General features: G+C 37.1%; 1 protein-coding gene across 6 annotated transcripts in view; it reads right to left on the bottom strand.

Annotated features, from left to right (window-relative positions):
• Positions 1–15,110, bottom strand: part of ARHGEF3 (Rho guanine nucleotide exchange factor 3) — a 117,958-nt gene that overhangs the window by 50,814 nt on the left and 52,034 nt on the right. For 5 of the 6 annotated variants that reach the window (XM_065687413.1, XM_065687410.1, XM_065687411.1 and 2 more), the window contains exon 4: positions 940–1,002. In XM_065687413.1, the coding sequence (XP_065543485.1) occupies positions 940–1,002 (63 nt within the window). Of the gene's footprint in view, positions 1–939; positions 1,003–12,194; positions 12,243–15,110 lie in introns of those variants that run through there. The other variant, XM_065687416.1, reaches the window with a different exon arrangement.

Below are 15,110 nucleotides of genomic sequence, written 5' to 3' on the forward strand. Positions count from 1 at the left end.
AATAGTGAAGAGCAACACAAAATAAGGAAAGGTGATTTTGCATAACACCACTACAGTTGGTTTCTGTGAGGTATGAACTCATTCTTTTTTAATTTTGCCTTCTTTTTGAAATTTGCCTTCTCAGACATCAAAACAAAAGATAACCAACTCTCTGCCCTGTAAGAAAACCTCTGATTGCTTGGAATGCCAAATATGGCTAAGAGCAAAACCCAAGCTGACAAAAGGCACACCTCTCCCCAGTATAAACAGCATCTTCTAGCATGTCTCATTCTTCTTGCACTTTTTAAGCACACACACACAGAGAATAAAATGCTTCTACAGGTAAGTATTCAGCTACAGAAGGCTGGATTTCAACTGCCGGTCTCATGCTACAACATTCCGTAGTGCAGCTAGAAGACTCTAGTATTTTCTAATGACATGAGACACTTGGGACTGAAGGAGCAGGTATTCAATCTAGATACACACTCAGCACTGTCTTCATCATTATCCATCAGCAAAATACGATGTGAAAGGATAAACAATAGTTTAATTGTCATGTCCAGAAGGCTCACAAAGGTGATAGTCCTCCTTTACTAGGAGGATTATAATCCAATTTGCAGGAACACAGATCATTAGAAAATGCATAATTCTTCCTGCCCAACTCATTTTAATGTCAATGGCATCAAGTTTGATGGGCACACTTGAACCATTACCTAAAGCTAAGAAACCTGAGGGTGTTGTTCACATCCCAGGCTACTTTCAAAACCAAAGGCATCTTCCCTCTCAAAGGAAGTTACCCTGACAGTTACAGTATTTATACAAATTATAAGTATTTACAGCATTTCTATAAATTGTCCATGTAAATAAACTGGCCATTCTTCAAAATACACCACAATTTGTCCAGACTTGAATTTCAGAGAGTGGAATGGGAAAGCAAAAAAGGAAAATGAAATTACTCACACTTGTATCGAGGCTGCAGATACTGATTGTATCTTCATCCTGAGTACTCTGTTTTCGTTTTTTCTATAAAACAAAATGTACAGAAAAATTCAGTTTTGACTAATAGTAGCAAGTACCTCTAGCTCAATCCTGAAATAGGTAAATACAATGAAGTCATACACATAAATACAGGTATATATATATAGTTACTAATTTTCTATCATCATCATTATAATCACCATGCTTGTGAATATAAACTCTATTCTCACAAGCTGAAAAGCTACCTATTAGCACATTAGTAGATTAAATGCTGTTCCATTTTTGACCTAAAGAGTGTTAAGTTCACTTCGATTAGGAAACTCGCTTCTAACTAAAAGCATGAGTAGTTATTGGATATTGTAAATTGTACTTTGGCACTTGTTATGACCTTCCATAACTAATGAGACTGTCAGGAGGAGAAACTCTTGTGTCAAAAAACTATACTTAGATTTTTCAAAACACATATTCAATAATCAAGAACTATTCCCAGACATACTACATAGTGAGGGTAACAGGTGATAGGAATTTCATTAGATGCAGGCATTACATTCACATATATTAGGATTTCACTATCTATGTCAGTCACAGCATTCTGTTCTATTTCCCAGTTTTGTTTTAGAAAATGGCAAGCCCTCCCTCATGTCATTTCACAGGTTCACCACAAGATTTATCTTCATGCCCGTCAAGAAAGTATGAAATTTCATTTTGACAGAGCTCTGCATTTTCTACCAGGCCAGGAAGATTTAGGAAACAAAGGAGTCATAGAATACTTGATCCTTATTTATCCAGCTGTGTTGTCTTCCACTGTCAACTAGAAATAAGCATTCACATCGAACAGCCGGGATTTAGTTTCCAGTCTACGAAAGTCAAAAGATGAGCAATTTAAAGTACAAAAAAACCCCACATAGATACCATACAGAACTCTTACTTTAAGATCTGACAGAAGCTCAGCTAAATGACAGAACCTGCACATTGTACTTTTTAATTATTAACAAAAAATTACAGATAAAAACTGTACCCCCCACTTCCCAGTACCCATGCTTTGAGCTCTTCTGAAGCTGAGAGATTTTATTCCAAAGCCAGTAAAAAAACATTTCATCTACTAGGTCAAGCATATGGTTTCTGAGAACTGTTTCTTCAATGAACAAAGATAATGAATATTTACCATAAAATCCAGAAGTTTTGATTTCATGGTTTTAAAATTAGACTACAGGTGTCAAAACTTTTTGTACTTCCTCACTAGTTTCCAGCTGATCTTAGACTTGTGTAATCATATTTAAATACTGGTTTGCTACTTTTTAGGAAGTAACTTGTCTCGGTTTTTTCTCACAATGATAATTATACCATCAAGGACAGCTGTGCTTTAATGCAGTCATTATTCAGAAACAGAAACTGGATCATAAGTTCTCTCAACCTCGGACTATGCATAACCAAAGCCTCTCAGTTATAGTCCAGATATTTAGCAAGAAGCTAAAGGTCAGAGTAGAACACAGAAATTTCTGGACCAGACCACAGTGAGCAACAAACAGAAAGATCTGAAATAATGCAGTATATTTGTGTATCCTGTAGTGGTGTTTATTGGGTGGTTGGATTCTTTTTTCTTTCACTGGATAAACTAATGTGAATTATTATTCTAGGGTGGGCCAGTGTGAACTGATGATGATGAAAAGAAAACCAAAACAAAACAGGGATGAGTTCTTTAAAGTCAGTTCTTTGCCCCAAGGGTAATATTTCCTAAGATCCTGGTGGACATGTTGCAGACTATTCTTCAAACCTAATCAGAATTCTGTAGATACAAATGCATATGTTCGTTAGTTTACCTCAAAAAAAATTATATACTGATTCTAATTACGTTGACACTAAGTCTTCACTTTGCAAACAAGAAACTAAGAGATACCATCCATCCCCTACAGTGAGCACAGGTTAAATCAAGACAAAGGATGTTTAGATTTGGAATACAGGTTTCTACAAGAGAAGGGTAATGACAGTGGTCTACAGATGTGGTAACCTGAACCTGTACTGATGATTCTGGGGTACAGATGGCCGGATGCAAATTACACAACATGAAGTACAAGCAAGGCTACAGGATTAAAGTAAATTTGAAGAAGACAGGACATCCTGTTACTGTAGAAGGAAAGTTACACAAGGACAATTACATGTGGACTTCTAACTACTACATTCAAAGTGGGTCCAAAACAGAGAGGTATCATGGGCAACACAGTGTCCATGAGGACAAGTGTCCAAAGCAAGGCTATTTGGCTATTCAGGTAGTTAACATTAACATGCTCATATCTTATGTAGAGACAACCTCTTTGGTTATATAATTGAATCACAGTACATGAGGAACAAACCGGTACCAGCTGTGATGTACACACCAAAAGAGATGAAAAAAAAAAAACCTCCGGGTAAACTGTAAGAATAAGCAATTACATATTGAATGAATCTGGGGTAGCCTCCACAAAGTAGATGCCTTCATCTACCGTATACTTTATTGTGCTAAACAAAGGATCACGCCATCTTTATTTTAAATCTTCTACTTACTGAAAAGCAACACAGGCACACAAATCCTGCTAAGAACATGTATACGGTACTGTCCTGGTTATCTAGAAGTTTGCAAACATTATACTAATGTTCTCTAAGTATGTCTTAGCTGCTATGCAAGACAAGTAATTTCATACAGAAATTATAAATGTCAACTACTGCAGGCAAGACTAAGGTTTTAAACTTTCGAAGAGTTTCAAGGGCAGCTGCCATTGTACAAGGGGGGTGGGATGGGACATCATGGCAAGCAAAAAAAAAAAAAAATACAGTAAATTGAGCTACCAGATAAATTTCTTTGCCCATAATAAGTGGATTAGAAGCAAAGATTGCAGTGGATATTGTGCAGGGAGCATAAGGTGCTCATTAAATTAATTGCTGCTCTTTGTGAGCATCTTTTACCCAAAGGAGTTACAAGTCCTGTCTCGGTTGCCACAGCACAACGCAGCTGACCTCTGAATCTCTCACGTTCCAGAAAACCACCCCTTAAATGTTGCTCTCCATTTTATGTTTTAAATCACAGGGCACATCAAGTAATACAAACTTGACTCCATTTCAGTATCAACAATTCTGTGTGCATTCCCTTTACAAAAGACCCTGGAAGTACAGTGTAATAGCTTTAAGTTGAACATGAGCAAGCACTCTATGGCACACATTTGTAGTGTATTCCACAAACTGTAGTGGAATAAGCTTCAGTGCAAAGCCAATAATCTTTGACAATAAAATGAATTTATAGCCCAAATACTGAAATCAGTTAAACGGTGTATTAATGAAAGAGTTGAACTTACTGAGACAATTTTAATAGGCAGTGCTCCAAGAGGATCAAGTATCTATTGCACACATTGCTCGAATATCTAATAAACATAACAAACAACATCTAACTGCATTATACTGTATCATGGTAGAGTTATCATACCAGCTTATATTGCCACACAGGACTATGTTAAGCAAAAAAACCAATGTGTGAATCTTGAATTCAACATGACACCTGCTCTGGCCCAGGCACAGCACTAGGGATAAAGGACTGGTTTCTTCATTCCATTTTATTACCTTGCACATGAAGTATCCCCAGTTCTTGTTAACATTTCTTATATGGCTGTAGCAATCACCAGTTTTAATACAATTTAACAGCTCTTTTTTAGAACTCCATGGCTTGAAGAAGCATGTGTACTAGGGAGAAAATCCCACACTGAATGTGCTATATTAAGATGACATGCACTAGTAAGCCTAAGATATACCCACACAGAGATCTGACAGAAAGTTACAGGTTTAACCACAAACATACCAAGGGATAGAAAAGCTGAGCCCCTTATGGATACCTGAGCATGCCTGAGTTACATTAACTTGTGTAAGGAACTCAGGCTCTCTACATGCATAATATATAATCATTCTAATATACTGCATATGCATGTTGTTTTAACAAAGCCATGTAGTTGGATTGTATCAGGGTTTGTTTTCATTAAAATCCCATAAGAAGCCCCAACATATAATGGATACTATGAAACAAAGGAAAAAGTTTTAAGACACATGACCATTAGAATTCTCTATCTCTGTTCTTGAGAAGCACATTAAAGCTACTAATGTGAATATTTCTGAAATTTTAAGCTGAACTATCCAATTTTAAGGTCAGTGCAATATCAAACAATAATCCAATTAAAAAGGGTAGCATACTATCCTTATAATAGACATGATCATTCATCTCCAGTGTATATGAGTACATGAGTAATGCCATACTGCAGCACTGGATGAAATACACTAAATACACAATCCTGTGATGACTCCCTATTGGACTATGAGCCATGGACAAATATCACCTGCTATTTCACTGCAGAGGATTTCTTTATTAGGACTTGAGTGTACTTGAAACAAACGAAACTGAAAAACATTGTGAAGCCGTTCATCTTGCTGGGTAAAAAGGACAGCTTGCGATGCTGCGGTAACTCCCCTTTTCTGCACAATATCTGCAGAACTTAAAAACGGTGTACAGGTCTGCATGAAAAAAGCATACCAGTAACAAGTATCTATTCTGAACAGAAACATGTCTGTGTTTTCCAACTGACCGTAAAGATGCATTATATGAGTCTGAATGTGTACCTCTAGACTGAAAAGCATTTTCTATTGCATTTGGGAGTTTGTCTTTTGAAATACATAAAAAAAAAACAACCAACCAACAAAACCCTAACCCCCAGACCACAATGCGTGGTAGGAATCTTGATACTCTTGCCTGAAATGCTGTGGTTACATCCACCGTTATAGAGACAGAACACTTCCTGGTCTTCACATAGCAGGAAAGAGTTGTTCTCAATAATTATCTCACAGGAGATGAGAAAGTAAGAGATCCAATTATATATTAAAGCAGTGATTTAATTAAAGAAATTAAAGCAATAAGACATTGTTATAGGAAGACTGAATTTACATCCTCTCTCCATCACAGAGCTTTAGTTATTAATACCACAGACTTGTATTTTACCACCTGGGAGATGAAATGCAAAGATGTACAAAAATAACTTGATAGAAAAAAGCCCATCCTGTGACAGGGAAGGAAATGCTTTTCAGAAGATTCGCTGACTGCTGCTAAATCATCTCTCCATTCTAATAGCTTAGAACTGTGCCTGCACACAGACTGGCATCAAAATAAATAATAGCTCAAGACCATGTATTTGCATAGGCACATGATACCCTTAAACCTTTTAAGGCAGACAGACTCGTTTCAAAACAAAACACAAACCAACTTATTTAAGCCCTTTTTTTTTACAGAGAAATCCATTTAACAAATAAGGATCCATTCATTCTACCAAACAAGACTTTCTCCATCCCCAAAACCAGAAAGCCCCCACCACCAAAGAAAAAAAAAAAACCCACAAAAAACCCCAAACCAAAATGAAACAAACAAACAAAAAAATTCTAAACCATTTCATTATTTTGTATTTCAAATTGTTTTCTTACGAAAGTAACTAGAAAACATAGTCTCTTCAGTACACACACCTGGGCACACTGCTAACTGGAAGAAAATGACTTTGAAAATGCAGTGTGTGGTGATGTTCTACTATGAGAATTGGGACTGGGAGTCCTCAGTTTCTCTCATTATTGCTCTTGCCAAAAAATATTTTAACTTGCATTTTGCCACCTATAATCCTTTTAAAGAACCTTTGGATTATTACTGGTATGAAAAAAATTCTGTAACATTTGAAGGAACTGTAGTAAAGTAGAAAATGTGGGAAGCTTTTGGTTTTTGAAAAATGTACGTGATATATGTATAGAGGTATTTGTGTATGCTCATCTATACATATTTTTCTATGTATGTGTGTACATATTTATGTACCTCTACTTATATTTCTCTATCTCTTATATTAGAACCTCATCTTTTTTCAAAGGAAAACATCTAAAAAGGCATGAATGTAAACGTATGTCTCTATTTTATATGTGAACAATTTTCTCATCAACTGCCTCTTTTTCTGAAAGAAAACTGAGTCATGAATAATGACGCAATGAATGCATTCATTCATTAATGTACGAATATTGCATTTTTGTTAAGTCTGTCCCACAGAATACATGTTTAGCCAAAAACTAACCATCCCTGCCCCCCCCCCCCAACAAAACAAACCAAAACAAAAACAAATTTGCAGTAATCCAGGAAAGGGAAGACATTTTAGCCAACAATTTTTTTTCTCATTTTTACTTTGTGAGGAAAAGGCAGGAAGGGATTCACCGTTCAGGGTTTTAGGTTCTCTTCAGTTTATGGTACATTACTACCAAGGACAACCCAAAGGACAGTATCTCTATCAGACTGAATTAAAAACCAAAACCAATTAAAGAAAAACAATTTGAAGAGATGAGGTATAGTAAAAAATGATGAGGCACAAATAGTACAAACCAGATGTTAAATGGTACGCAAGAAGTGAGGTAGGATGAAAGAAATAATGATAAACTGGACTGGGAGAGAAATACACAGTATTTCGATTCTCCAGAACAATTTAAAATGTTTCCAGAAGTTCCACAGATGACACAGCCAGAAAATTGAAAAAAAAAAAAAAAAAAAAAAAAAGAATATTTCTGTTTGGTGTTCTTCACACAACAGGAGAAAGTGCTCCAAGATTTTTCTCACCTGCTGTTATCACTCAGTTAACAAAATATGCCTTGGATTCAACTTAAATTGGGTATAAAATTACTAGGCAAAAGATTAGTAACTTTCTATCTTTGGGTTAGTTGAACAATCACTAATTTAACATTTCCTGCCACAGGTGAAGGGATAAAGCACCACAAAGCAGACTTCAGAAGTACTAGAAGAGGCAGCAGTGGTGTCACATAACCCAGCTTCAAGCCAGAATGCTCATGATACTGAAACAAGAATAAGCCTCACATAGGATCACCCATTTTCCATCTTCCTCTGTTGCTTCATTGACACTCCAGTGTCTCAGATGAAATAAAGCTACAGATGCCAAAAAAAAACCCCCAGAACTTTGGCTGGGGAATACAGTGCACAGTTCTACAAAAAAGGCCATGCAGAGGGAGGCCATGTCGTACCAATCACATAAGCATCTGTATCTGCAATAACCAACTGGAAATATGTGAATTTCGTCTTGAATACAGTGTTCCTCCTAAGTTTGGTTCAGAGCTAACCCATTCCAATTTCACAAACAGGTGATTCATTTTCCACTTTAAGCTTATTCAGAGATCAATCTTCTGTCATTTTTTAAGGCCAGCCCTCTTTTCACCATAGGCTACTACTCATCTTCATGCCAGTGCCAGTAATCCTTCTGCTTATCTTTCAATTTCACAGCCATAGCACTGACAGTTCTAAGAGCCTGAAAGTGTGGGAAGACAACAGCATCTTAAAACAAGTTCTATCAGAACACAGTGCCCTTCTTTTACCTGAATGATGCATCATGCATGCTTTTGGGGACCACAACTTCAGAATATCTAATTGTAATGCGGAATTTTAAAATCAGAACAGAACTTTATATGCTGCATTCCAATATCACAGTTATACTGCTGTTACACTGGCAAAAAGAACTTGCTTAAGCTCTAAAGAGAGCCAAAAATTCATTAGTGTGAGGTGTCCCTGCCCATGGCAGGGGGGTTGGAACTAGATGATCTTGAGGTCCTTTCCAACCCTAACTATTCTATGATTCTATAAAACTGTTTTCTGTATTTATTTCCGCTGCCCTCTACTGTTCAGAAAACCAAAGTCATTACGGGTTTCATTTTCTCGAGAGTGACACAGAAACCTAAACAAAAGCCTCCTTCCTTTTGAAGGAGAAACAGAGATGAGCTGACAACACAGTTTGCACCGAGTGTGGTAGGAAGCACTGTGGCTCTTCTCCCCACTCTGCACCACGTCCTGCTGTCAGGCTCTTTGTGTTCTCTTGTCAGCCCCAAGCAAAGCAAACAAATTAAATAACAGACTCTGCTCTAAGTCTGCTACAACACAGCAGAAAACTCAGAAAAGGAGTTGAAGTCATCTATGACACTTAAAGACTTCACCACTGAAGCTATCCAGTCACATCTGGGGAGTTTCACATCTCTGCCAGACAAAATGGCAGCTTATTTTCACGTTTCCCTGACCACAGAGAACAAGATTTATTTCTACAGTGCTTACTGTAATGGATTTGAGATTTTCCGGTCAGTGTAATATAAAATGAACACTGAAACGAACAATGAAATGAAAGTTATATTCAATGTGTTTAACATTAACAACAGGAAATGGGTGTGCATGTACGGGATACTGTAAGGACAAGGATCAGCAGAGCTTTGTTTGACGACGGGTATTTATTCTGTCTTTATTTAACCTTCTTCCTTCCCCTTTTCAGAAAACGGGGAGTATCAGTCACTGGAATCTAGCAGAGTTAAACATGCTGAAGCTTTTTCACAGTTTATCAGAAGTCTGAATCAGATTCAGACAAACAAGTTACATACTTTAACTTCTCTCTCCATAGGAGTTCTTAGTTACATGAGTGAACAGCAGTCTTTATCACATGATCCTTTCTCGGTCACAACTTGAAGACTGCTACATAAACTGTACTTTTAATTAACATCATCAGTATCTAAGGATTCTAATACCTAACACATATATATAAAAACTAAGATGCAATTTAAGAGTCAATACACTATTTAGATTCATTTTCTGTTTTTCTCGCAAGCACTTTTCAGGTGGGATCTGTCAGATCCAGCTCTTTGTGGTCTCAAGTAATATAATCAGTCAGCAGTCAGACAGTCCCAAGATTATTTTTGCCTTTGGCAAACTGACATGATGAAGGTGCAGTTCCTCGCCTTGCATGTCTGTGTTCAGGGAGTTTATTATAGGTCCAGTTGTAAAAGCAAGAATAATCATAGTTGGGCTATTTTAATGCTCTAACTCTACCCTTAAAGGTTTTGTGTGCTTGAAAGAATGGGGACTGGACAGCAACAGCCTGCACTTGTCACAGTTGACCATTTAACCACAGCTGTCAACCACCAGTTCTGGTTCCAAAACTGTTATATCTGCATATGTAAGAGGTAAAGACGTTGAGAACAAAAGCTACAATGAAATTTTTTTACTCGAAAAGCAGATTTATTCAAACGATTTTTTTTTTTTTTTTTTTTTTTAGGTTTGGGTGTTTTACTGTTTGTTTTTAAGAATCCAAGAGAGCTTTTCATTGTAAAAGAAAGCTTGGATTGCTGACGCTGTGCACAGCACTAGAACCACATATGGCAGAATGAAACAATATCCATAAACTAAGTCTCCAACTGGCATTCAACTGGCTTATGTTTGCATAAACTGCAGTCATCCCTTCTTCTTCTAATAATCCACTGCCAGTCTGCTTTCCCCCAGCCTGCACTCAGCATCATTATGATGCCATACGTTTAACAGACACATGGCTACATACGGCTTTTGATGTAAGCACACTACATGCTGCTCGTCAGCATCACAGAGAATAGATAAAAAGGCTGCACCCAAAATGCTGGGGTTTTTTTTTCCTGCATATAAAACCAGTACCACTTTTACTAAAATTACATGTTGCTGTATTTATCTCGGGGTTCAATATATATAAACACACAAACGCTTCAGCTCTATTTCATAGGAAATAAGGCTTATGGGATATCAGTCAATATCTGTGATAAAAAATTCCAAATGAGCTTAGCAATATTAGCAGACCCTAATCAGTCTGTGTTATTTTACTTCACAAATGCCATCTCCCTGGTGTTCTATGGGAACTGTGGCATCTTCAAGTGAACGATATCTAAAATACATACTCACAGCAAATATGCGTATAAAGTACATCCAAAAAGACTACAGCAGTTTAACAGCATGGCAGTAAGAAATCACCAGTCCCATTCTTAAGCTGCTTAATAAAAAAATAAGAATCCAAGCATGTAACATCTATTAAACTGATTTTCACTAGTTGACAGTCTTAAACTTTCTCAGCCTGTTGCAAATTTTATTTACCTTTCTTAAACATAACTGAAGTCAGAACTGCGTAAAGCATTCCAGATAACACCTTAAAAGCATTCTGTGCAATTAATTCATCTCAAACCATCTCTCACTACTGAAAATTGTCACAGAGAACATAAAAAGCCCCCGATATCTAAATTAAAAATCCAGTCTTAAATAACATTCTCCATAGCAAGTCGAAGAGAATACAGGCCCTTGAACATACCCCTGACCTGTCTGCCTTACACTACAGGCCTCTACCTTTATCCTATGTTTATGAGAAATATGAAGTACAGTTTTATTCAATACATACACAAATATTTTGAATTAACTTTGCTTCTTACAGTTATTACCAATCTTGCTACTTTTCTGTCCATATCTGTCTGAAGCGCAGTGTCTAAAACTGTGGCTAGTTTTACAGGTGATGCTGCACACATGCTGCAGAGCAGAATCACAGAATCAGAGAATCACAGAAAAGTAAGGGTTGGAAAGGACCTCAAGATCATCTAGTTCCAACCCCCCTGCCGTGGGCAGGGACATCTCACACTAAACCATGTCACCCAAGGCTCTGTCCAACCTGGCCTTGAACACCGCCAGCGATGGGGCATTCACAACTTCCCTGGGCAACCCATTCCAGTGCCTCACCGCCCTTACAGTAAAGAACTTGCTCCTTATATCCAATCTAAACTTCCCGTGTTTAAGTTTTAACCCGTTACCTCTTGTCCTGTCACTACAGTCCCTGATGAAGAGTCCCTCCCCAGCATCCCTATAGCCCCCCTTCAGATACTGGAAGGCTGCTATGAGGTCTCCAAGCAGCCTTCTCTTCTCCAGGCTGAACAGCCCCAACTTTCTCAGCCTATCTTCATATCACACGCTGTAAATAGGATCTGTTACAGCTTTCACTTTGACAATGGACAGACTTATGCACATAGCTATAAATCTTTCCATTTAAATCCTAGCAGTCAAAATCCTCATTTTCACACTAGGAGACAGAGAGATGTATACACATTTGTGACAAAAAAGCAAAACCAAAAACATAAATCCACCATCCTACACAAAGAAAAACAGTCATCCATCACACTGGGGATATCAGAGGATATTATCTAAACTTTTAAGAAATTTCTTTCCTTACAGAAGGGCATATTACTGCTAAGCAACAATTTGGTTACATTAATAAACACATTATAAGTCCTAGCATGCTTGAAAGCAGTATCTATGCAATTTCAACGTAATGCAATGCCACACACACAAACAATAAAAAGTAGCATGATTCCAAAGTTACACTTACCTGATGATGCACAAAAAAGCAACACCACACCATGAGGTACTTTGTGTTGTACTTGGATTTTAGGTTTCTTAATATTCAGCGTGATAATGAAATGTCTTTGCTACAAAGGAGTCCCTATATGTGTGTCTCCTTCAGTTTTCAGCAGGAACTCCTCCCCATGCAGCCACAGAGTTTGCTCTTGTTTCCTGTCATGCAGTGTACTACAAGTGTCAGAAGCTGAGTGATATGCATTGTCGCGTCTATCTCTGTGTGGTTTTCCCTTATAGATTGCTTCCAATAATATTTTAAACAGAATTGTTTTAAAAATCACTCACAAGGGAACAGCACAATTATGGTAAAGTTACAGACATCATTCACTTGTTTTTCAGGATAGGTCTTTGAGAGCTTTGAGCCTCAGTACCTGGAACACAGTCCATCTCCTACCTCTGCAATTCTCAAGCCTTAAACAGCAGCAATGGCCTGTAAACTCAAGGGCAGACAACTCTGTCCAAATGTAGATGCCTCAGAAAACAAAACAGCTGGTAGACACTGGATGGAACTTTTAAATATTCAGTTTACAGAAAACTTTCAGTGTTTCAGAAATTAAAGGATCTCCAAAGCAGGAATTCTTAAATTAAAAGGCATAATGGCATGAACTCAGAACAGAATGATTTCAAATCAGTTCAAAATCAAGGCCCAAAGATAAACTTGGCAGAGCGCCCACATTTTGCACGTAAGGACGTGCCAAAGAAGTGCAAAGTCTGATTTTTTGCTTGGTAGCTCAACATAACTAATAAACTCCACTTTTGCTGATTCTCCACCAATCTAGATAAGGAAGCATTTTGCAACTGCATCTTATGAAGGCCTGTGAACCTTAATTTCACTGGAACTGGGAAATCTGTATACCTTAAACATCAAGAAAGCATTCAACTTCAAGTTATTGCTGCCTTAAAAATACCAAAAAAGACTCTTGCTACCTCAACGACACAAAATTTTCCAGCGCACTTAACATTTTAAGACCGTGGATCTCCTCCTGCAAAGACTCCCTGGACATATACATACTGGCCATCACTGGGATTTACAGCTTGAAGTTGGTAAAGTTACAGGATTAGTTAGGTTCCAGGCTTGTAATTTAAACTGCAAAATAGATTGCTTCCTTGAGAGCTCTCATATTTGCATGCTAAATCATTCTTTGGACAAGAATGACTGAGACATACCGACTTGGTAATCGGCAAGTCTTCGGTGGTCTCTCTTGAACTGCCAATTTGGTCACCAGCACTTTCTAGTACATGTTTTCCTTTAATAGCTACTCAGTTAATTGCCTCTTTTGGCCATCATATTAAGTTACACTGCTTCAGTGTAAGAAAAGCTAAGTTTCATGAGGTTCATATCAAAACACATAACTTGGCATGCATTATATGGAAATTCATATTTGCATATGAGCAGTATATACCAGCTTCCATGTGCATTTGAACAGCTCTCTTGAAAATCAAGACAAATGTAGCTATTGACTTCCCTTAGACAAAGTTAGCCAGAAAACAATACAGAATATTGATCCTGAAAAATGGAATCCATAATCATCACAAGAGATCGAGCCACAATGCTTTATGCGGCGAGTGAAAAACGACTGATCTAAAACAGCTTTCCTGCATCACATACTGAGTTAACTATTTTGGGCAAGTGAAACTTGTGCTCAGAAATTACTAAAAAGTAGCTATTGAGAGATGCATGATATTTGGGTTCTTTTTTTAAAGCATATGTGGAATCTAATGTAAAAAACAAGTGCAAATACAGGGAAAAGAAAAACCCTGGAACTTTTCTAATCCTTTGTACACACACTACAAATGCACAGCAAAAAGTTTCCTGAGTGTTTATCTTTTAAAATAATTTCAATATATTTGTAAGATAATGCATTCTTGGGTTTAGAAGACTCACTGATTATTCATATGACTGAATATTTTCCTGTTACTATTCCAAAGAGACTTTCTTTGTTTAAGACTTAAGTAATAACTGTGTGAAAAGCTCAGGCAAGCATCCATAATGGACAAACAGAAACAGCTGAATGGATTAGTCAACAGCTTCATTTTAACATACAAAAAGTTTCCAGTATAAGACACATAAAATGAATACATTTTGTTCATAATTTCTACATTATAAGATTTAAGCTTTTAACTACATATTTAAGATTTTAACTACATATTTATCTAAGCACCCCAACTTCTTTTACTACATTCCCTCTGTTAAGTTAGAATTAGAACCTTTCAGGAGCAGGGAAGGGTGTCTTTTGATAATAGCTTGCTAACCTTAACCATTAAATCCACGTTTTGTTAACACTACCACTAATATCCAAATAAAAATATGCAATAAGAAGATTAGAAATTATTTCAACTTTTGTATGCCATTTATACTTTGACAAGTCCCTGCTTTACCAAGTTTTTTCTTTTCAAGGTGTTTGCTTGAAACACATTTAACTCACACTACTGGTAACTGCACAGTTCCTCTACAGGGACTAATAAAGTGTGTGTTCTGCAGCACCTTCAGTATTACACACTTTCTTGTTCTACGTTTGAAAAAAGATGCAGGTAGCTGGCAAAGCTATCAGAAGCTGAAAGAAATAACAAGTAACTATCTAATGTGCAATAAGTTAGGGTACTGTCTTCCAGTGAAGGTATTCCACAATACTTTAAGCACTGAAAATATATGAGGCCAACCTGGGACTTGCATTTAATTCTAGTCTTTACCTGCTGCAACCAAGTAATTCCACTTCTAAACCAATAGCACTTCATTTGCTCACATCATTTGCGGATTAATTCCACTCTAAGAAGTGCTTCAAAATTTGTTTTAATAAGAGGCTTATAGGTTACTGAAGATTCTTTAAATCATAAGGGTAATAGAACAGTCTAAAAATGAAGAATAACAATGAGAGATGGGCATGCA

The sequence above is a fragment of the Lathamus discolor genome, chromosome 7 (genome assembly GCF_037157495.1).
Source record: "Lathamus discolor isolate bLatDis1 chromosome 7, bLatDis1.hap1, whole genome shotgun sequence".
Lineage (NCBI taxonomy): Eukaryota > Metazoa > Chordata > Aves > Psittaciformes > Psittacidae > Lathamus > Lathamus discolor.